General features: G+C 41.8%; 2 protein-coding genes across 3 annotated transcripts; one reads left to right on the forward strand and one right to left on the reverse strand.

Moving 5' to 3' along the window:
- Positions 1-304: 304 nt before the first annotated feature.
- Positions 305-19,438, forward strand: LOC110982070 (YY1-associated factor 2-like). 2 transcript variants are annotated; one of them, XM_022240218.2, is made up of 5 exons: positions 305-689; positions 8,046-14,083; positions 15,557-15,682; positions 16,009-16,149; positions 16,594-19,438. In XM_022240218.2, exons 2-5 carry the CDS (start codon positions 8,262-8,264, stop codon positions 16,760-16,762), a joined length of 6,258 nt encoding a protein of 2,085 aa, XP_022095910.2. In that variant the 5' UTR covers positions 305-689; positions 8,046-8,261; the 3' UTR covers positions 16,763-19,438. The 2 variants fall into 2 exon arrangements, with proteins under 2 accessions (XP_022095910.2, XP_086991755.1); XM_087135629.1 differs by lacking the exon at positions 8,046-14,083 and having other exon boundaries at positions 578-689.
- Positions 19,439-20,093: 655 nt separating this feature from the next.
- Positions 20,094-22,573, reverse strand: LOC110982071 (cysteine-rich DPF motif domain-containing protein 1-like). The gene is made up of 4 exons (XM_022240219.2): positions 22,368-22,573; positions 21,926-22,034; positions 21,354-21,437; positions 20,094-21,143 (listed from the first exon to the last, which is right to left on the reverse strand). Exons 1-4 carry the CDS (start codon positions 22,517-22,519, stop codon positions 21,108-21,110), a joined length of 381 nt encoding a protein of 126 aa, XP_022095911.1. The 5' UTR covers positions 22,520-22,573; the 3' UTR covers positions 20,094-21,107.
- Positions 22,574-23,009: the final 436 nt, after the last annotated feature.

The raw sequence follows: 23,009 nt of genomic DNA on the forward strand, positions 1-23,009 counted from the left end.
ATGGAAGGAGAGGAATACAGGGTTTAGCGAGAAAAAGAAGTTTAACCGCGTAATAACTTCGGAGATCAATTCCACCTGAAGAAGTGGTGCATTTTCCGTTTCCTGTACTTCACAGCGGACACTATTGACCATGAACTCCTTTTATATATATTATATAATGCTCATGATTCAACCAACGGCTTGTCAAGGATGTTACAAAATAATTAATTTGGCAGAGTTGAGGCCTCAAATTGATTGCTCTGTGATTTCACTTAGGAAATACGGGTGTTTTGTTCTTTTTAAATTCTGGTAAGTGCCTGCCGGCCGGCCGGCCCTATTTAAGGGGCGGGAACGAAATTCTGATATACCAGGGGCGCTTTTTGCCCATTTGGCGCGACAGATATGTACGAAAGCCTTGCAGGACGTGTTAATAGAATAAATAAATTTCCTTCCTTTCGTTTTTGTGGTTAAAATCATTCTATTTAAAATAGATTTCATTGTATTCAAATTATTATTTTTGTACAATCAGAAACCCAAACTGAGCAAACGCGGAGATAAATAGGCGTCCGGATCCAATTTATTTCTATCACTTGCTTCGTCGAATCGAGGCCCTCGTACTAGCTCAGACACTCTCTGCAGGTCTCCGAGCTCCATGTAGGCGTCGAAAATTTGCGTGGCCATATCATGGACCAAAAACGCAGTCCTAGCGGGTAAAATAACTTGTTATTCTCACATAGCAATTTTAAAATGCTAGAGGTGATATTTTCGTTTGTATTTCTGTATTTACGGTCTTTTTGAGGGTTGTGTTTGTTGAAGATTTGACTTCCTGGCGTTTGGGTTTTCGCTGGTTGTTGAGCATGCCCAGATTCCGGACACATACTTTGAGTTCGAACTGGCTAGGACCATGGGACTACCCCACACTGGGGCCAGTCTACTGTACTACTCCGTATCTTGGCCCATCGGCCCACCCAAAAAGTGGAGACTATGCGAAAACGCTTCCTATAGTAGGCCTAATTACTAATTAGGGCCTAGTATGAGCCCAATTTTTCTTTTACGGCTCAACCCACCCGATCACATTAATCAAGCCTAGTCTGCTAGTATCAGTGTCAATACCGGTAATTTTCAGTTTATTTCTGTCTCTTAATGTGAAATTTTGAGTCTTTGGTATGTTTGGTTTTCTCAAAATGGCCATTTGTTTACTACTAGGACTACTAGTAGTGACAACCAGCCATGAGAGTGATTAATTCCTGATCATTTGACTTGTAATAAACACAGTCAGGATTTGTTTGGTCTGGGAACCAGACAGCGTTGAGGCGTCTAGAGTGTGACATTGTTAAATTACAAAAGCGAACCAAAATACATGCAGTGTTTGGGATCAGGTGTGAAATCATTGCCAGATATACTTGGCGTGTGGCGCGCACACCATACACTTACTTGTCCAATGCCTGTTGTGCTGCACTACAACGACCCACAACTTAAGCTATGAAAATACCAAATGGCTGTTTTTTCAGTGCATTCATAGTGTTCACACAAGCCATAAGTCAAAGCTACACAGTGCAGGACATGTTGTACATCCTGATGTATTAGCTTACAGGTCATGACAGTTGCGCAATGAAAACAAGTAAAAATGCTATTCCTCCGTCACCAAAAATGGTCGAATGGTCCTACTATTCAATCAATTTGTGTTGATCACATTGCACATGCGTTGGGTCGGCCAGTGGCCAAGCTTGCTCTGCATCTTGGTTCAACTGTTTTCAGAGGCCGGGGGATAGTATCTTTACTTGTTTTCATTGCAGAGCAGTCATGACCTTTAAGCTGATATTATAGGGATGCGCGACATGACAGACTGCAAGATGTCAGAAATCCGCCCACCTCCAAGAATGGTCAAACGGAGATGTACATGTATCCCTTAACTTTTAGGCAAAGACATTTGCAATCTATTCTCTACTTCAATTAAAATTAACATTGGGGGAAAATCTGAATTCTTGCATTTGCAGATGGAATAAGGAGAGCAATTAAACCTGAACCACATGCACTGGCAGCTGTCATATGTACTTTGAGTTTGAAATGATCTTGAAGTACACATACACTGCACACACATTATGTAGGCTTATGCGTTCAGTACTGGCGAATGTGTTGAGTGCGGTTAGTGGATCTGTGAGCACTGTTGGTTAACTTTGATGTGTTTCCAATCAATCCTGGTTGGAATCTCCAACTTGCATGTGAAATGCTCTTTCAAGAAAGTCTTGGAACCACATCTGTTAATAGACCTAAAACATGACATAACGTAGTGTTTGCCATGGTGCATCATGGGTGAAAGGTGGGGACGTCAGTACATGTATGTGTGCTAATGCTCGAACATCATGCGCATGGAACATTGTCAATAAGTTCCTGAGATTGAGAAGGCCATTTTTTTCCAAAATGGTTCGTGTTAATTGTTGTGTGCCATTGTGTTTATCAAGCACATGGCGAAAGCCAGAGCTGCATTTTTCCAAAGCTTCCACGATACCACAAGTTTGCTCTGTTTAATGTCATGTAAAGGCTCACATGACTGACGATTGTGTCCGCCATCTTTGATTTTTGACCCCCCCCCCTTTTCACCCACAGGGCATTGTGGTAAATAGTGCATTACGTCAGTATGGTCTAGGGCTTTTAGAAAAGGTGGTCAACTAACAATGGCTAGATCTGATCAACGGATTTCATACAAGATAGACCACTAGCACTGTGCAGTTGAGTGATTCCATAGATTCACAAATCATGTCCAACAAATGTTAGTCTAGTCTCACAGAGCATACAGTGTATAGATACATATTTGGAAATTTCTGTTTCCACTCTAGGCCTGTGCCGGGTACCCGGGTACCCGGGTACCCGCCCGTCGATTTCAAAACCCGGTTCCATTTTTCCGGGCCGGGTACCCGTAAAAAAGTAAATAAATTAGGAACAAACATTCATGCATAAAATGTCTGTGAAATTTCTTACTGAAGGACAGACTTCATGGAAAACCACCGTGCCGATGAAAACCCGGTCCCGTGGTCATACATGAAACTTGAATTCGGAGATCGACAGCTAACTTTGTTACCCACTCCGCCCATTGTACCGCAAGTCGTTTTCGTAGTTCCGGAATTTCCTAGTTCACAAGAGCGAAAAAACCACTAAAATTCACGGGCGATAGGTCACTCGCTACGTGTGATTTTAAATATTTCTTTAAATTGAATAGTCATATAAACCTTTGCATCTAATGTCTGCTTAATCAAAATGACTTTTGTTAATTTAGCGAAAACTACGAGCTTTTCCCACTCTCGGATCGCGCGGCGTTACCACGCAAAGTCGTTGCGAACTCAACTACACGGGCGCAGCAGAAATGTATGTGACGAAATGGGTTCGTCAACTGTGCGGCGCGGGGAGGATAACGTTGATAGCTCACTGTACAGTTTAAAAGTCGAGTCAAACCTTACGCAATTTCTACCTTTTTAACTCATTGGAATTCTTATTTTTCATCTAATTTTCTCAAAATTAAAAGATTCTCTATTAGAAAAGCAACTTTTTACAATGATTTTGGCTGAAAATGGATTTTTCGTGTGGCTACTTTTCATTTGTGAAGACGTTTTTGTCTCGACCCTAAACCGATCCAGAACTAGGAAAGGTGTCATCATCACTTTCGTCGATCGATCCTGTGAGTCCAAATATAAAAGCTTAGATTTTGAAAAAAAAAATTGAAGTATATCCAAAACACAAAGTTGACTTCTGACCATATTTCACTCGAATTTGAGGATTTTTCAGCTGCAGTCTTACTGAATAATTTTCGCGATCCGGAACTAGGAAAATGACTGTCCCAAACCTATATGAACAAGAGACCGAAGGAGTTTTTCTTATGAGGGGGAAGCGCTGTTGATGTACACTTGCATGACTGTATTTGTAACTATCAAACCCTGTCGGCCTAAATGACTTTTGTGCAGAATAAGTAGTGCTTACTTTTTGAATTAAGAGTATTTTTGTCAAATAAAACAATATGAATGAAAATTACTTTATGTTGGGATTGACGACGAAGCGAGAGCGGATTGTGTAATATTCCTGCGGTACTGGGACTCCACACGGCGTGCGGTAAGTAGCGATCACGCACAAATTGTGCGGTTGATCGGCCTCTTTTTATAATCAAAGCACTAAATGTGCGCTACAAACCCAAAGAGTCAGAGAACCAGTTTAGTTAAGTTTTATACCAAGAAATATTCCGTTTCAAAATCATTTTTGAATTAAAGCAACTTGAATTTCCTCAGTGATTCTGCGGAACTGTGGATGAGGAATTGACCAAAAAGCAGGAATGATTTTTTTGTATGTACTGAAGCATTTCAAATCCAAGTATTTTTTCATTCGAAAAAAAGGAAATGTTGACAGGTGCAAGTCATAATACAGTCGGTCAATCAAATATCACTTGTCAAAGTACTTATGCATTAAAATCTCGACAATTTGAACCTCAGGGGAATGGAGTTATCCTGAAAAAGTATTTATAAAACTAAACCACTTCATCGTTGTACGTACCTTCGTGTGGCAAAACTTTCGTATCGCTTAGTCATTTAACAACGTGAAGCGCTGCTATTTTTTCACTTGGGCTTCCTTATGTGTGGTCACATGGCCTTTCTTTTTATGGTCACATGGCTGCTGCAGTGTCAGCGATTGGACCGCCTGAAGGGAACTATAATTGGGCCCGCGTTGCAATCAGGTTAGTTTCAGCGTCTTGAAAGCCAGGATTACACAGTTGCAGCTACGTTGATTTATGCAACGTGCTGGTCCTCGTCAGAAAAGGAATGAACTTGCGATCACTCCTGACCCTATATAAACTTCCGATTCTTTCAACGCCGTTTGAAGCATTTTGGTGGCGGTTTTTTGAATCAGAAACTTCAAAATAAGTGGATGAAATCGTGTGGGCATTGTTCGAGTTACGGTGGTATTTTTGTACATAAAACTTTAAGCCTTTTAACCCGTGACGTACATAGCACTGATCTGGTCCGCACGTGACACGACCAGCGCTCACCATTCGTGCACGTCACATGCGTTCCGCGTGTCCGTGGTCATGCAGCATCCGGGACATTTCCTTTGAGTGTTTGCAGGTGCGTATATCATGTAGGTGGTTTGCAGCTCTGTTCTTTTTTCTGACGTTTCCCGTGAAGATTTGTTTTTCTGTTTCATACACCCACAAAAAATTTGTAAACCTGAAGGTAACAATTTCGTTTGATAAAAAGGTAGGAGAGATAAACTCCGACGTTTAGAACAATGTTCTGCTTGCTTCGTATGTACCAAAAAGAACCGTGTTTCGGGCACATGATCCACCGGGTTGCGCGCAATGCCATTTGTTATTAGGCGATCTCTTTTCCGGGTACCCGGGTACCCGATGTCAACAGAAAACGGGTACCCGGTTCTAAAAATACCCGCAAATGCACACCCCTATTCCACTCACCACAAATTTCTTTCTCTAACTATTTTGGAAACTGTTGCTGGTGTCTCAATAATATTGGAACAGGACATGAAGCGCTTGCATGTAGTCATGTTAACATTATGGAATGATAACGAACATTTTGTCCTTGGCAGTGTAGTTATAGGGTTTTCCAAAGCATAACGCTACATGTACGTCAGTACATGTAGACCTAAACGTTAAAGTTCATGTTGAACAAACAAACATAATGGATCCAGTTGATGAGGAGCAGCAAATGACACAGTGTTGTCTGCTAATAAGAGTGCGCATGAATGGGAAATGATAGATGGGCGTAGTGGTTTGTGCACAACCATGTTTCTTTGTTTTCTTGTTTCACATCGTGCTAAGCATATGACAGCACCATGGTTCAAGTCACTGTACTGGCCACATCGTTGTCATGACAGCACCATAGTTCAAGTCACTGTACTGGCCACATCGTTGTCATGACAGCACCATGGTTCAAGTCACTGTACTAGCCACATCGTTGTCATGACAGCACCATGGTTCAAGTCACTGTACTGGCCACATCGTTGTCATGACAGCACCATGGTTCAAGTCACTGTACTAGCCACATCGTTGTCATGACAGCACCATAGTTCAAGTCACTGTACTAGCCACATCGTTGTCCAGATGTTACTTGTGCAGTCCTTGTAGTTGCTGTTAGCACCACAGTAATAAACATGATAAAATCCATGATAAAAACACCCAAATGAACCCATGATAAAGACACCCAAATGAACCCATGGTAAAGACACCCAAATTAATCCATGATAAAAACACCCAAATGAACCCATGATAAAGACACCCAAATGAACCCATGATAAAGACACCCAAATGAACCCATGATAAAGACACCCAAATGAACCCAAGATAAAGACACCCAAATGAACCCATGAAAAAACACCCCAATGGACCCATGATAAAGACACCCAAATGAAACCACATAGAGCTGATTGTGGTAATATAAATTTTTTGTCTTTTAGCATTTGCTGATTAATGTCCATCCACGTGTTGCATCCATATGTCCTGTTTCGTATTCCAATGCTGATAACTCACGAACACTCGTATCAGCGTCCTTTCCATGAAAACAGCATTAACAGGTACCTCACAACAAAAAGACAAAGAATATTCCACCACCTGTTTGCTTTGTATAGATCCTATGATTGATTGATTATTGCTACTGGTGCATGCATTTATATTGCAATTATGCACAGAACGTATGCCCACAACCTTCGTGGTTGAGCTTCAGGTACCTAATTCATGTGTAATCCAGTGATGCCCATTTACTTTGTGATGTGCATGCAAATGGATATTACCTTCAAATCATTCCGCAAATATCAGTGTTTACATTTTGTTTTAATTCCATTGCATATCGTAATCATGCCTCAGGCACAAGGCACATTTTTGTGTGAAACGGGTTATGAATAGTACAAGTTATTAGGATAAATGATGAAACCTTCAAGTTTAATTTGCAATTTTACTTCACAAGAGGGCACTTATCAATCATGCACCACTGCTACAGGTGAAAATGGCTCCCTTGCATCATTGCATCATCCGCCGCTATGTAAATGCGGTATGCCTGGATCTTAGCTCAGCAATAGTATAACTGGTACATGTACATGTACCAGTTCATGTGAAGAGAAATCACTATACTGTAGCATGAAGCCAGGTTAATGTACATGTACATGTGTACCTAGTGTACATGTAGCTAGTGAACCTGTTGTTAACTTGAAAAACATTCAACCTGTGTGAAGCTAAGGAGGAATGATGGAACTCACCTGTACATGAAAATCTATCATATGATGCAATATGTACATGTCTGTGAGTCCAATCATAGAAGAGTATGTCCATGAAAACATGTTCACCCTAACTACCCAAAACCTGCCATACTCCAACAGCAGGTTTTGTGAGGTTTGGTACTGTACCTGAGGAACTTGTTGAATTTTGTGAGAATTGGGATGAAAGGCCCGTGGAGATAATGTTGGATTCTGTGTGAGTTGGGACACACACGGGTCACTGTGTGCAGTGTCTGGCTTGCTGTACCAATTGTTGGACTATGCTTGATTTTGTCAGGTTTGGTACTGTTCGGTGCAAGTCATCCTATACTGCATAGACCCATCCATAGCATATCACTCAAACTCCAACGGGCTCATTCTGTTGGAGTTTATCAGGTTTGGTACAGTCACCTGCATGTACAAGTACATAGACAAGTACATGAACCTGTTGGGTTTTGTGAGGTTCAGTATGCTTTCTAGTGCAGGAGCCTAGGGGGTTAGGGTTAATGCAGTTGTACTTGTTGACTTGTACACCAATATATGTGCATGGAAGCTTGTGTACTGTTTGTACGTGTAGAGTTGCACATTGTGCAGTGTAACATTACTTGCTGAGTACAATTACAAGTGTTTTGATATTAGGTCAATCTGTTGCCTCTGCCCGTGTTCATGTTTTGTGATTGATTTCTGCTGGTCATCACGCAAGAGTTGTCAGGTTTGCTCTTCATCTGTGAGGATAAAAACTAGTGCTTGGATTGTTTTGTTCACCTGCACAAACTCCGTTTTGAATATATGGTGACTCTCACTCCACTTCGCATCTACTGCAGATTGGACCGAGGCTGTGCAAGTGGACTGTCGTCTCCTTGAGAAGTCAGTGGAAGCATTTTGCAAGAATCCTACAAGTCTGGACTTACAACGTGATCTCAGGAACCTTTTTGCCGGAAGATCGTGTCCTTGCCGGTTGGTGAAAATTATGTTCTGTCCATTCAGAGGGATCAATATTCAATATCCAGTTCTCAACAGTGGCTGCTTCTCTGATAAAAATGGGACGTCGTCCTCAGACAGGGCAAAGTGTCAACAAGACAAAGTGTGAACTATTTCAAATGAGTAGGAAGAATGGTTGCATCAAGAAACACAAGGAGTCAGATATGTCACAAAACACAGTCAAGACGTTAACTCCAGTCTACCTGAGATCTGTCAGTAATGAGGATGATGCGGTTAGGGTCTCTGAATCTGAAGGAAGGAGAACATTGATGCACCTACGACCACACAAAAGGTACACACCTGTCGTTGGTTTGTCTAGGAGAGGGCTAATGACTAGTAGGGGCCATGCTGACAGACTTCAGAACGAGGAGGATTCATCACTTGTGCAGAGGGAACGTCTTTCAAAATCAGCTGCAGTCGTATCTTCAGAAAAGCAAGAAGAATCACCTGTGGAGAGAATTGTAGAAGATGAAACACTGTCCCTGAGGAGTAAGACTGCATCGGTTTCAGCAAGCAGTGAAAGGAGTCACCATCTAGAAAGAAGCAGACAGCAAAAAGGGAAGCAGCTTGAAGCCACACCTGTACTCCACAGGACTTGGCAGCCACCAAGTTATAGCAGGCTCTTGCAAGCAATGAGCAAGAAGTCATCCGCATTACACTGGAATAATGTGATGTCTTTGCGGCCAGACAGAAAGTACACTTCAGCATTTGCAAGACAAAGAAGAGAAACCCAGAGTGAGAAGAAAACAGGTTGTAAACTTTGTAAAGCTGAAAAAGGACACAAATCCTCTTTTCCACTGTTAAAATCATTATTAAAACTCCCTGTTATTGAACCTACAAAGGAAAAAGTATCTACATCTGTTTGCACTGACAGAGATGATCATGTCCATGCAAATACTGCCGAAACGAGCAGCACACATAAGCAAAAGAGTTGTGCTCAGTTGAAAACAGGAAAGAAGAGATTGCCCAAAGACAGGTTGGCTCAGCATGGTGGATCCAGTCACGATTCGCAGTCATCTCAATGTTTGGATGAAGGGACTCCTCAGTGCAAGGACATGACTTCCCCAGAATCAAGGATCACACCAACGCCTAGTAACAAAAGCCAAAGACCAAACTCTGAATGCAGAAATACGGACCCACAGTGTGCAATAGGGTTAACATATAACACCAAACCAGCATCTCATGCAATAGAGCGGGCATCGCCGTGGAGTGTTTCACAAAGTTTAAGAACAAAGAGAAGTTCTTTGACATCTATCCAGTTTCACGGGAGATCCTCTCCAAGTCAGGAAATATCATCAGTTGGCAAAGATTTGCAGAGGATGGACGAGAGTGCAAGCCATGATTCAGAATCTGAAAATGAACATTTATTTGCTTCTTCTGGCCTATTAGAGAAACCTGACAAAACTTTTGAAAATAAAACAGCAGAGAGTGAGAGTATCAGTGAGTCAGATGAATCATTAGGCTTACCAAAAGTCCATGTTGACTTGAAGGGACAGCGTACCCACCAGAAATTAAATGTCATTGATGTGCCCACTCAAAGTGAAGTCACTGGTACTAGCCCTGTGGTTGTCAATTTTGACCCAAAGAGTCTACTGACCGTTCGACCGCATACCGGATACCAATCGATGGCTGGTAAAACGAAGCTATGCCCATCTGAACGTAAACATTGGCTGTTGATCCAAAAGGGATGCCACACCATCTGCCAGTTGGAAGATTATGCCCCAAAGATGCTGATGGTGCTTCGTCCTTACACTGGATATCGGAGCGTAGTTGGTAAGCAGCAGGTGCACGATATCAAGTCAAAACACTGGCTCTTAGCGCAAGTGAACAGAGACCCCAATGATCAAGTAGTGGAGGCCAATCCTGAGCTGTCCTGCGAGGCAGAAGAGTGTTCCTGTGACTCGCCTAAACTTGGTACCAGACTCGATCGTCTTGTTGGAAATATTCTGGATGGAACACAGCTGTCCCAAGAGTTTGTTAACCCACCTGTTAATCTGTCCCATGTGCCGCTCGTAAAAGCAACGGAATCCAGTGATCATTTAGCTGATGAGTCTCCCCAGATTGCACAAGAACCTGATCTCAAACAGCCCTCAGAACATCAACTGGTACCCACACTTGAAGAGAAATCCAAGTGTGATGGTTCAGATAGTCTCCACTATGGTATATGGAAATGGACTGAGAAAAAGTCGGCGCAAAAATGCAGAAAATCAGCCAGGGGTCATCCTTGTCTTGTCAGCAATTCTACTCATAGAGAGACAAAAATAGATCAGGCTTCACAATCAGTGCCTCAATTGCATGTAACAGATGGAGCTGAACCCACTCTCAAGCCAGAAAGAATTGTGGAATTCTCACAGGATAAGTGTACAATACAGGAGGAAGCCATTACAAACCATACTTCAAAATTGACAGAGCCTTGGCTCAGTGTAACACAAGCAAATGGAACTCAATCAGAGTTCAGTCAACCTAGTGAAAATACAAGTGGTCAATCATGCATGGCCCAAAATGTTTCCAGTGGACAGTTGAAAGAGAATCATGAGTTGAATTATTCTGAAAGTGATGTGCTAGGAAATGCAATTAATGAGACTTGTCGGCCAAAAGAAACAGATGTAGATTCTACCCCAGCAGTGACTCAAGTCCAGAACAATGTCCCATCGTCCTCAGATGTCTTTCAGGAAGTCGTCAGTATCAGTGGACCAACTGTTGCAGATTGTGAAGGCACTTGTGAAGGCCAAGTCCAGGGTACTGTCATAGAAGAGAGACAGGAGAAATACTCTGAAGCTGAACGCAAGCGGTCGAGGCATCGGAGCAAAAATCTCAAACAGAGATGGTCCCCACGGATATTCAAACGACCTAAGAGACTTTTCAAACCCACTGAAAAGTTTTTAATGCATCAACTCAGGAAAGCATCAAAGTCTAGAGGGAAGTCTGCAGATGTCTTCCTGAAGCTAGTGAAAGCTGACCTGGCTAGAAAACTGATTGAAAAGTCACCGAAGGTAGAATTGAGAAAGAAAGCCAAATCAGGAAAGAGACAACATGTACATGTAGGACAAGCAGGAAAATTCCTTACACCTGAACAGTTACCAGGAGGTGATCTTAAAGAGCCATATGCATGTAAAGGAAACAAACTTCACCCTTTGCAGAAAATGGTGAAATGTGAATGTCTGCCAGTCCCTCCCACAAAACCTAAAGATCTCCGGCAGACGCAGCATGGAAAGGCAAGTGAATCAAAGGAACTTGAGGAAGAGGAGGTGCTTCAGCCCAGTTTGCAAAAAGGTCCAGAGAGAATGGCTAAAAGGGAACTCAAGAAAGTAGCTGAGCTCAGTAGTTCTGTGCCTGAAGAGACCCACCAGAGAACAGAACCCAGTAATTTGACAGGGACAGCGCACAAACATATTAAATCAAGGCACAGTTCTCCTCTGATCAGAAAGACTTTGAGAGCCAAACAGGAGCAAGCAACCAAGAATCATGCATTAAAAACATCAAAACCTCAACCAGATTTAGCAAAATTGGGAGAAAAGGAGAAAGCAGAAGAGCACACTTCATCGCCGTTCTGTAACGTCAAGAGTGGAGCCTATGATCAGCCTCATGAGAGTCATGTTTCGAGGATAAGTCTGAGTGAAACTCGGCAAAAAGAAAAAGATACCAGTCTTCTACACGCTGTGCCCGCTGTACAGGAAATTGCCTCCTTTTCCGTAGATGCCATGGAGCTTGGCGAGGAAGTCTTCACTACCAGCATTCAATCCAGAAGTCAAGTTCTCACTAATTATACCCGTAAGACACTCATGATGATGCGACCATATCCAGCTTATCGATCTGTCGCAGGCAAATCACAGTCGCCCTGTAAATTCATGGGACACTGGTTGTTAGGCCAAGTCAAGGGGCGTGGCAAAGTGAAGAGAAACGAGGAACCGGAAGATACATGTACCTTGGAAACCTCAGAGAATGATGAACTCAAGCCATTAGAGTATCATGGGAAACATGGTAAAAAGAGATGGTCCCTACAAAAGGCTGAACGACCAAAGAGGCTTTTGAAACCCACTGAAAAGTCACTGATGCATCAACTTACTAAAGCTGCTAAGTCTAGCAGGCAGTCAACAAAGCTTCCTCTTGAATTTGGCACCACAGCACAGGCTGGTAATTTGGAACCTAAGGTGTCTTCAAGTTCTGTTCTATCTGTTCAGACAAGTCAGGTGCAACAGCATGGCTGTAAGTCTGTTTTTGTACAACCTCAAGAACAAGTTACCTCTCTGCAGCCTGATCTACCCACCACCAACCTCAAAGATTTGGTCATTTCTTCAGTGAAATCTGAAGACCCAGCTATATTGCAAAGATACCTAGAAGAAATTCCTCCTGTGTCCCAACCACAGTGTCCCTCCACCAAAGGATTGAGTAGCCGTTTCCATTTCAGTAAAATCGATGGGGACACTCATAAGCAAGCAATTCTTGCAAAGCAAAACAGACTTCATAAAGTTTGTCTGGATTTACAGGTGCGTTGCTTGTCTCATGCAAAAGTTTGTGAAGCTAAGTCACCATCTTTGATCCCTGACTCAGAGGTGTCAATATCTGAAGAAAGCCTGACTGGTGAGAAAGATTCCGTGCATAGCCATGCAGAAGTTTCGCCTGGCTCGGAGTCACAAGTGGCAAATGAAATGGGAACAGACGAGACATCGTATGGCACAGATGCTGCGACCAGCTTGCATTGTGTATCTCCAACAAAATCTGAACCCAATTCCAAATCTGTTGAAGAAAGCAGCGTGACTTCAGATGGAATTCTATGTCCAGGTTTAATAGAAAAAGATGAAAACGGCTCACCTGAACAACAGGAGCTTGAGGATAAATGTTTGTGTCGTTCCTCAACAGAAAAAGATGCAAATGTCAAGTCTGATGTTGAAGAATGCAACAAATTTGTAGATATCCCAGAACAGCTTTTCTCTGCTTCAGACAAGAACAACACGGCTGCAACAGATGAGTGTAAGATCACTAAAGGACAACAAGTGAAACCCCACCAAAAAACCAAAATGAGGCTCAGAAAAAAAGACAAGCACTTTCTGTTCTCCCGGCTGGGGTTCAAGAAGAACAAACGAAGAGCCTTTCACCTGGTGAACAATGACAAGCACAGTAGAGGGCAAAACTCTCTGAAATTGCAAACTGGTGTCGAAAATAAATGCCCACACAAGCGAAGGCGACGTCAGCAAAGGGCTAATGTTTTCACGCCTTCCAATTTATTGCCAACAGCAGCGTCACAGAAACTCTCATCAGCCTTGGACTCGATCCCTGTACCCACCCCACCCACCAGAGGTAGACCAAAGAAGCGTAAGCTTCATGTAAGTTTGGATGAAAACTTTACTCCCGGAGATAGCATCTCGTCACCTCCACGTACAAGAAGAAAGAAAGAGTTGTACCTAACACCGCAGCCAACTGCCAACAACCCCTCATCTTTGCAGCGCCCTCACAAGAAGAGTTCTAGAAGAACACGACTCGAGGAAAACTTAGATTGTGTCAGCAGTTTTTTACTGAGTCAATCAGATGGGAAGCAGTTTGTCTCCAGCAGAGACAACGAAAATGATGACCCCGAGCCACCGATTACAAACCGGATCACAGATGGCCCACCTGTTGCGTTGCTAGCCTCCAGCCCAGAACACCTGCCACCCAGCAAGAGGATAAAACAGCTCATCCCTGGCTACACCTGCCCGGACAAAGAAGAGTTCACTCTGGAAGAGTTCTGCAGTCTGGAGACACTTGAGGAGGCAGTAGAAATGGCTGCTAGGGAGGCAAGGCATGAGGAACTTAAACCTCATCAGAGCACATCCTCTGTGAAAAAGATGAAATCTAGTGATTCCAACTTACATAAGAACCCCTCTTCATCATCTAGCAAGAAGAGGTATGTTTTAATAGGGGTTCCATGTTTATTTCAACTATAACTGCATGAAATTCAGTGATACCCAACAGTGGACAAATTATTCCTCGTGGCATGGATTATCATAAGAAGCTACATGTAAGATCACATGTACATATATGTACATGTGAGAAACTTTTTCTAGGTGTGAAGATGAGCAGGCTTTTTAGTTTGGAGTCATTGGATTTTGTTAGATTTTAAAGGGTACTGAGTGATAACATGAAATGGTCAGAGTCAGTTTTAAGTGCACCTAATCCGGGATGAAGATGGTGTCATTTGTAGCTGCATCATTTTCTGTGTGATATGTAATACATCACTTGATCGTGTCCATGTCCATGCATGCACCTGTACATGTGTACATGTACGCTAAGTGCTTTTCGGGTAGAGATTATTTTATTTCTTTCCAGAAAAATGTACGGACTGCATCTTTAAATGATATTAAAATTATATACCAATATTAATTTGCCACTTTCCTGGGAAAAATCTATTTTGTTTTCACCTGCGTTATGTGCAGATGGTTGTATCACTACATGAACATGAACATGTATGTTCAAAACTAAAAGCTGTAATTTGTACATACTGTACATGAAACTGGAAGACCTTGAAATAAAAGGAGTGAAATTATGCAAATACATTTAAATTGTGCACCTGCATAAAGTGAAGAAGAGACATATAAGCATTGATATGCTGGCACTGAATACATAATGGTCTGCTTTGGTGTAGGTCATAAAAATAGGTGTAAGTCATGTGCATGGAATTTCATGTACATGTACAATGTGCTTGTAGTGCACAGCTGTGCTTCCAGCAGAATATAACCGTTAATCGACCCCTGAACTGGTGAAGCCACACTTGGTTTCTGTGTGTTCTTTTCTATGGTGCTCAGTAGAGTGGGAGCTCCCACTGGCTCCATTGGAAAGTGTACATATAAATGAAGTGTAGCATCATCAGTACAGAGGCCCACTAGAAACATGAAGAACCTTGTCTGTCCTGCACCCACGCTGAGATGTGTTGTTCTAATGTGAAGATGCACAGATTTTTGTGGACATTCAGCTGAAAATTGGATTTTCACTCACCAAGCACCGGTCTTGCCATCAGGGTGATATAAAAGCAGTTTAATGATCAATAAGCCTTTGGCGAATTTAATTTGAAGAAAATCTGGTACACTGAGTTATCTGATTGCACATAAACACAACAGTTTGAATTCCTTAGACTAAAGACACCGCTGGAATGGACTGGTTCCTTTGTGCTTTTCTTATCCATTGAAATCAGTGTATTGGTGCAAGGCGTCTCTTATGTAACCAAGCAAACGCTTGCCCCAAATCACGAGGTAAAGCAACAGTGTATTTTGTGTGGAGAATTCAAATTGTTATATTCAGGTGAATTTAAAGAACTGTGCACCAGATTTATTCAAATGTAACTTGCGAAAGCCTTATTCTGTCTGGTATTTTTGTTTGGCAGTCGTGCAAAACGTAGTTCTCGTTCTCCGGAAGGCTCCTACTGGGACTGCAGTGTTTGCACGTTTCGTAACAAGGCCGAAGCATTCAAGTGTGCCATGTGTGATGTTCGCAAAGGCACCTCCACCAGGTACGTTATCCTCTTCACTGCCTCATCCTTCCCAGTCATATCTTAAGATGAAGGTTTGTGGTGGCACCATTCTCTTTTGTGAGTGAAGTTCTGAAGAGAACCGGTGGACTCAACATTTTGGACAGTACTCTGTCCACTTAGGAGACTCTTGGATCTTATTACAATAGGTTTTCGATTTTAAGTGTGGGTTTTTGGATGAACCGTCTTTTTTTGTCATGTGCCCCCGAGGGCTTGTATTGATTCAGATACAAAATGTACCCAGCACTGCCTGGCACTGGTCTAGTCCCTGCTCTCACCTGCTTTAAATGCTTGGATGTTTATCTTAGGAAGCCCAGGCTGAATGCACAACTGGTTGCCCAGCAACAGGCTCAACAGAACTTGACCCCGTTAACTCATGTCAAGTCAGTCAAGACAGCATCGCGAGGAGGTCCAGCACAGAGGAAAGTGGGGACTTCCAAGAAGCCTAGGTGAGCAATCCATTGGAAATGTGAAACACTGGCGCATACTCCCTATTGCACGAGTCAGTCCTGGGAATTCACCAAAATTGGACTCAGTTCCAAACCTTGCAGATGTTTGCTGCGGATATTTTGTGATGCTCCCTCGGTATTGTGCATTTGCAAATGCAGACCAGCCCTAGGAAAACCAGTAGTTTTGCAAGTAAGTCTCCTTGATCCGCGGATTTCTCTCTCAATTTTTTTTGGGGGGAGGGGTTTCAAACACCAGTCCAAAAACAAAAGAGGCAACCGACTACAGACAATTACATTTAGCTTGGAAATGACTGCCTTTTGACCATTACAACCTATGACCAATAGTTGGATTCGAACCCCAGACCTTCTGGTCATGAATCACAAACCTTAATCACAGAGTGCTTGCCTAATTTGTCACTGGTGCCACTTTTTGTCATCCTGCAGACCACGCTTGAAAAATATCGATCGTAGCACAGCAATGAGCACCACTGTGGTAGTCAACAATGTTCCAGTCATTATTACAGAGTATAAGGAGAAATCACACACGAGAACAACAGCTGATTCTGACGAAGCACCAGCCGACAGAACTAACGGCAATGTCAATGGATTATGAAGAGCGCCCTCCTGGTTTTTTTTAAAGCGCCCGCCGTTTGAGAGACTATCCCGCGATGTGAATTTTTGGTCGCCCGTGAAATATGCTGCATATTTTTGTACCACACATTCAACCGTAGGTCTTAGAATGGCCATGCTGTGCTCGCTTGTTTTGTCAAATGATGGCATTGGATAGAGTTCTGTACGATCCAGGAGAAACCAACCCAGCCTCGTACGGAAGATTTACCAGTTCATCTTTTGAAGACGTAACTGTGGCTTGGAAAGAGACTAGCTCCCAAAGTGGGATTACCCGTTGCAAAAATGCAAAATTGTAATGTCTGAATGTATATATAAACATTTTAACTTAACTGCTTCAGGAAAGCTTAGTGGAGAGACGTGTTTGTGAAAAAGCAAGACATGGTTACTTGTGCAGTGCCAAGACAGTGATCTGCCTGGGAAATCCTTTGTGCATAAGAATGAGTTTGTCTGAATGTTACATCCTTCTCCCATTATGAACCATGTATTCTAGAATCTAGTATTTAACAAGTTATGCAACATAATTTATCGACACTGACTTTTGAAAGCCTGTCTTATGGAGACTGAACATTGACAAAGCATTGATTGCTTTAGTCCAGAGAAGCCCTATCGTAAAAAGTTGTGCTTTGGAAGTTTTTTTAGTAATTCACATAGATAAAAAGGTTCACGCATGTACAGACCACTGTTCAAACATAACTTTGATGAGTGAAACAAGTCAAGTTCGTTAAAGTGAAAGTTTTAAAATAGAAAACCATCTCATCTGCGTTGATTTCGTCTGTAGGGCCAAGGGGAAAGACCTGGCATGAATGACAAGCTTTAATTAGAATTGGCAGTGTTGAAAACAAGATGGCCACTTTCTTTGTAAAATGTATAGTTGGATATTGCAGCTGAGGAGGTTACTTCCAGGGGGTTGCTTCCAGATGTTGCAATAGTTAGTGGCATGTTACTCAACAGGTCACAGTATGGGCACTTGCACACGTTGCACCTTGTAAGGAAGTTGAGGTTCATTGCTTAAATCATAAGTGCAACATGGTTTGCCTAATTAGTAATCTTTATGTGATAGCATACATTGATGGTAACTTACATGTATTCAACGTTCATTCACGTCCATCAGTCTTCACTCGGACAATTCAGGAAAGACAAAGCTCTAATAAGAACTGAACAACCAGCATTGGCAATCTTTGTACACGACAGACATTATAGTTAACGTCCAGTCATGGTATAGTGCCATGACTTCACGCACACAGATTGATCCATCTTTGATCATCAAGATGCCACACTATCAGCCACAGGTTGTGTGACCTTAATGAAAGTAACCATAATGCACACAAATTCTAGTGTCCGGATCAAGGCACTGATTGGCTTGCCATAGAACTCCATAGTGTCTGTGTACAGATGCTCTATTTTTTTTTTCGGCTACGTCCTTTTTATTTTCAAAGGAATGTAAGTGTACTGAGAAGGGAACCCTACACTTGTGTAAAACTGCACATTTCACTGATAATTACCCTCAGAAAAAAAGGAATTATTTTTGTGATAATAACTGTAAATTTAGAGGTAAAATTTTGAAATAATGTAACAAAAAATATGAACATGTGTTTATGTAGATTGTTGTTCATTGATGAGATTACTGTAATTGAATGACCAAGAGAACTTTTTTACTAGCATTAATGGGATGATGCCAATTTGTCTGAAACCTCTTTACAAACAACCCAGTCCTCCATTTTATACAGAATCATAAAGTAGTAATGTCCAGGGGTAAAGTGAAGGCGTTTTTCTGGGGGGGGGGTGCTAGAGTCAGTTTGTCGACTTGTAACTTTTTCGTCAACCTAGTGTCGTGTAAAATTTATAAAGTGATCCTTGGTACGGCCAAAGTATATTGTTTATGTACCAAGTTTGGATTGATTTGCTGACTGGAAATAATTATGCTACACCCCCGGTAATGTCCTGTTTCATTACAATGACTTTATGTGTGAACGTCCTGACAGAAATGTTCCATCTACTTGTATAAGGTTGATGTTAGAATATTGTTCTTATCCCCATTAACAATGTTTGATTTCTGCAGTAAGCATTTAAAGTAGTGCTATGTAAAGATTTGCCCAATGATTTGTTTGGATAGCCTGTGTCCAGGATGAACTTTCAAAACAAGAATTACCATACTTGTCATGTGACCAGAGCAATCCAATCAGAATACAGCTTCACCAAGCAATAGCCAATGGTATTTCTTAACAATAGTTAATGTACGTTAAAGGAAAAGCTGAAACAGTCCTTGGCTACATGAAGAATATAGACCAGCAAACTTAGCATGATGCAGTTTGAAGCTTTAAATAGTTGCTATTACATATTTTTTTTCCTTTTAAAAAAATGAATTTATGTGTACATATCAATTGTGGTAGTATAGTCTGTAGTAAACGTGTTGACTTCATGCCATGTATCAGAAAGTATTATTTATGTGTGACTCAAATGACAAAAATAGTGTTTTATGTTGCTTTTCTGTTGGGGAACGAAAGGAATGAAGATTGATGGCTATCTTTAATTGGCGTTGGTCAGTGTTCATAAATCACATTTTAAAACAGTTATAGCATTGCTGTATTTTGTAAATTGTCTTTTTCTTGTTGACAAATGAAAAATAAATGTTTCTGAGAATGCTCCTTTTAAAAAATGATACTTTTACTGTGGATTGTTTTTGTAATGAGTTAGCCGTAGCCCGTGTTTAAAGTACAGTTTGGGCTCAGGCTTGCCTTACAATGTGATCCGATTTGATCTTCCTGTAACAAACGCCAACTCAGATTGAGCGGCAGTCTCCAAAGTCAAAGCTGCCACCGCATGGCCAAGGTTCCAAATGTGTAACTGACTTGCAATAAAAAACAAAGGAATTCATGTGTGGGCAGTTGCAATCTATGAATAGACTGATTTGGAGTTCAAAGAATATCATTAATGGGGCTGACGAGTTGAACAGAGTATCCCGATTACTTCTGTTATCACATTGTTGCCAATGAGCAGTAAGTCCGTTTCATTCCTTGTGTTCGTCCAACCTCTGGAATTTTGTAGAGGGAATATTTTGGTCTTTAGCTTGAGAAATCTTACAGCATAAGCTCTTGTGCATTCTAGAAGAAAGCTTTCAATTGAATCCTCCAAAAGGTTATGGAATAAGTTACAGCTGATTATCAATCATCAAAGCCCTAGCCATTAAGTACACTGTAGTTAACTTTGGCAGGTTTAGCGACCTCTCTGGCGTTGCCATATTCTCATCGTTTCTTGATACCAAAAAAAAAAAAAAAAACAACTCACAAAAAGAACACTGGTATGGAACTATACACTAAACATACTATGACATCATTATTTCTTCAATAATAATACTGATATTAATTCTACAATATTTTCCAGATGGGCCCACCAAGAGTTTTTAGCTTAAAATTAAGAGTTCACAAACCTTTTTCAACTGAATGTGCACAAAACCTTTTAAGTGAAAGTGCACACCTTTTTAAACTGAATGTACACAAAACCCTTCTCCACTGAATGTGCACAAAACCCTTTACCTGATGAATGTGCACAAACCCTCATCTAAATGAGCACAAAAATTTGCACAAAACCCTTCTCGGCTGAATGTGCACAAAACCCTTCTACACTGAATGTGCACAAAACCCTTTGCCTGATGAATGTGCACAAAACCTTTTAACTGAACGTGCAAAACCTTTTTTAACTGAATGTACACAAAACCCTTCTCCACTGAACGCGCACAAACCCTCAACTAAATGTGCACAAAAATTTGCACAAAACCCTTCTCAGCTGAATGTGCACAAAACCCTTCTCCACTGAACGTGCACAAATCCTCAACTAAATGTGCACAAAAATTTGCACAAAACCCTTCTCAGCTGAATGTGCACAAAACCCTTCTCCACTGAATGTGCACAAAACCCTTTTTAATTGAATGTGCACAAACCCTCAACTAAATGTGTACAAAAATGTGCACAAAACCATTCTCAGCTGAATGTGCACAAACCCTCTACAGAATGTAGATGTATTAGTGTGTGGGTGACAGCAGTACTTGGCCGGCCACGATTCACCATTCAGGGTGACAGCAGTGCTTGGCCGGCCACGATTCACCATTCAGGGTGACAGCAGTGCTTGGCCAGCCACGATTCACCATTCAGGTTAAAGAGAGGCATGTAGTCCACTGCAGGTCCATACATTTACCATGCACTGTACACTTTTCCTGTAACAAAGTGTAAGTGTAAACTTCCATCTTGGTCAGTTCCTACTATCCTGTGCTATATCATCATTGGATGACGTAGACACTGGAAAGGAGTCTTCTTGGTGAGTTCATGAAGTCTTCAGTCTTTAGCTAAACTGCCTTTCTTTTCCACCTCCTGATAAAGAAAGAGGACCAGGTTATTGCTTTAAAGAGCACATGCAAACAATGCCGTATCACCATGTTACATGTTTTTACAAATTAGTTTTATGGGTGAAAGGTTGAAATGAAATCCTGACTTCAAGCCAGCAAGGACCAACGTGGTTTGTGTTCCTGACTTGAAAGGTACAGGGCTATGATAAAGGGGAACAGTGGAAACCTTCCAAACCTGTAGAATTTCTTGAGGAAACTCGTTGATATTCTTCTTTACGCACGGAAGGCAAAACCATCTTGTGTAGAATAAGCTACAATCCTAAAAATAAGATTTCAAACAAAAAATATCAGTGATGAGTTGACTGGCAAGTTGAACTTCATTATCCAACATGTATCTTAAGTGCATTTCATGTATTGGTGATAAAGTGAATTAGCTTTTTACTGCCAAAAGCTTGAGGATTTTTGATGCTCCTTGTAAGGAAAGTAAATTTTATTTCTTCCTTGGACAAAGGTAGATAAAAGAGAAGATATCTTTAGAACCAATTTCCATGTGCTGTGTACTCTGGAATTCTAAACAGTAAATTATCTTCCAACATACATGTATCTGTTGAGCAGATGTTCCCCCTAAAAATGTGATTCACAGGACTGCTGTAGCTAGAACTCAAACTATGTCCTATGAAATGGGTAGCCTACAAAAGTACAACACTAGAACTTCTCAAAGTTGTGACACTGTCATCAATATCAGTCAACTATGAGTCATCAGTGCCCAGAAATATCTTCAGCGAGTTTCTACAGCTCTCAACTCACCTGACCGGCACAAACTGCTTGCTCACAGACTGAGCAGTGTGATCCTACTGTGATATGTCTTCCTTCTGGTGCAAAAGGGTCCTTTAACACATAGGCTTTATCTATTAATCTGGAAATTAAAGAAACAAAGAAACAATTTTTGAGTGTTTGGTTTATTCCTGCAGAAAAACGTCGAAGTGACGATCGATCATCGACAGTAAATTAACGACAGTGCGTAATTTCGTTGAAGAGTTTCACAAGAAGAAAGTTGGATGCGCGAATATTTGTATGCGCGAATTTAGCGTACTCCACGATAATCCCAATAGGCCTACTAGTAGGATTATCGTGGAGTACGTGGATTCCTAGCTACGGTAGTTCGCCCGGGATGCGGCCAGCGGGTGCTTCAACCATCTGACTCCGGACCATGCATGCTTCATGTTCGAATTCAACATGTCCAACTTACCTCACCGATTTCACAAACGGCGGCTTGCGACCGAAGTAATCATAGGGTGATTTGAAATCACACAAGAAACATTGGAAAAGGAATTCTCTAGACATAACGGACACAGTGGAATGATAACCGTGGAATAAATTTGGACAGGAGGATCTGCCCATAGACCCGGAGCCTCGGAGGAGAAAAAAACACCCAGGTGCTTGATCAGCTAGCTAGCTCAGTGCTCGTCGCGTGCGTACGTACGTCACGTCTCTAGCTAGCTCTACGCAAAGTCGCTGCATCAAACCACCAATTGAGGGCGCGCTTTCAAAACAGTTCGCGGCGGCCTCTCATTTTTAACACGGGTTTCTTGTTCTCGTCCTTGAACGGCGCGCGGCGGGCCGCCGGCGGGCGGGACGAGTTTGGGCGATCTGTTCTTGACACGGACAGGGGCGTAGCGACGGGGGCGGGGGTTGTAACGGCGGGAACACGAATCACTAATCCTTCCAATCTTCGCAGCCGAAGTTATAAAATAACCACAAAATTTAAGGTTTTGGACGGAGACCAAGGACCGGGTACTTTTAACATTGGAGATGTTCTTCAGCCACGTGGCGGGAACTCTGTAAGCCGAACCCAAATAATCCTCAAAGGGAAACTACATGTATACGATTC

The sequence above is a fragment of the Acanthaster planci genome, linkage group LG04, assembly GCF_054643075.1.
Source record: "Acanthaster planci isolate LZ-2023a linkage group LG04, COTS_SCS, whole genome shotgun sequence".
In the NCBI taxonomy this organism is placed as follows: Eukaryota; Metazoa; Echinodermata; class Asteroidea; order Valvatida; family Acanthasteridae; genus Acanthaster; species Acanthaster planci.

What these genes read in the sequence shown, in the direction of transcription:
- LOC110982070 (XM_022240218.2), top strand. Translation starts at nt 8,262, where the DNA reads ATGGGACGTCGTCCTCAGACAGGGCAAAGTGTCAACAAGACAAAGTGT. An exon ending in TCATCATCTAGCAAGAAGAG is followed by an intron (nt 14,084 to 15,556) that starts GTATGTTTTAAT and finishes TTTGTTTGGCAG; the next exon opens with TCGTGCAAAACGTAGTTCTC. An exon ending in CGCAAAGGCACCTCCACCAG is followed by an intron (nt 15,683 to 16,008) that starts GTACGTTATCCT and finishes TGTTTATCTTAG; the next exon opens with GAAGCCCAGGCTGAATGCAC.
- LOC110982071 (XM_022240219.2), bottom strand. Translation starts at nt 22,519, where the DNA reads ATGGGCAGATCCTCCTGTCCAAATTTATTCCACGGTTATCATTCCACT. An exon ending in CCGTTTGTGAAATCGGTGAG is followed by an intron (nt 22,035 to 22,367) that starts GTAAGTTGGACA and finishes TTTAATTTCCAG; the next exon opens with ATTAATAGATAAAGCCTATG. An exon ending in TTCCTCAAGAAATTCTACAG is followed by an intron (nt 21,144 to 21,353) that starts GTTTGGAAGGTT and finishes TTTCTTTATCAG; the next exon opens with GAGGTGGAAAAGAAAGGCAG.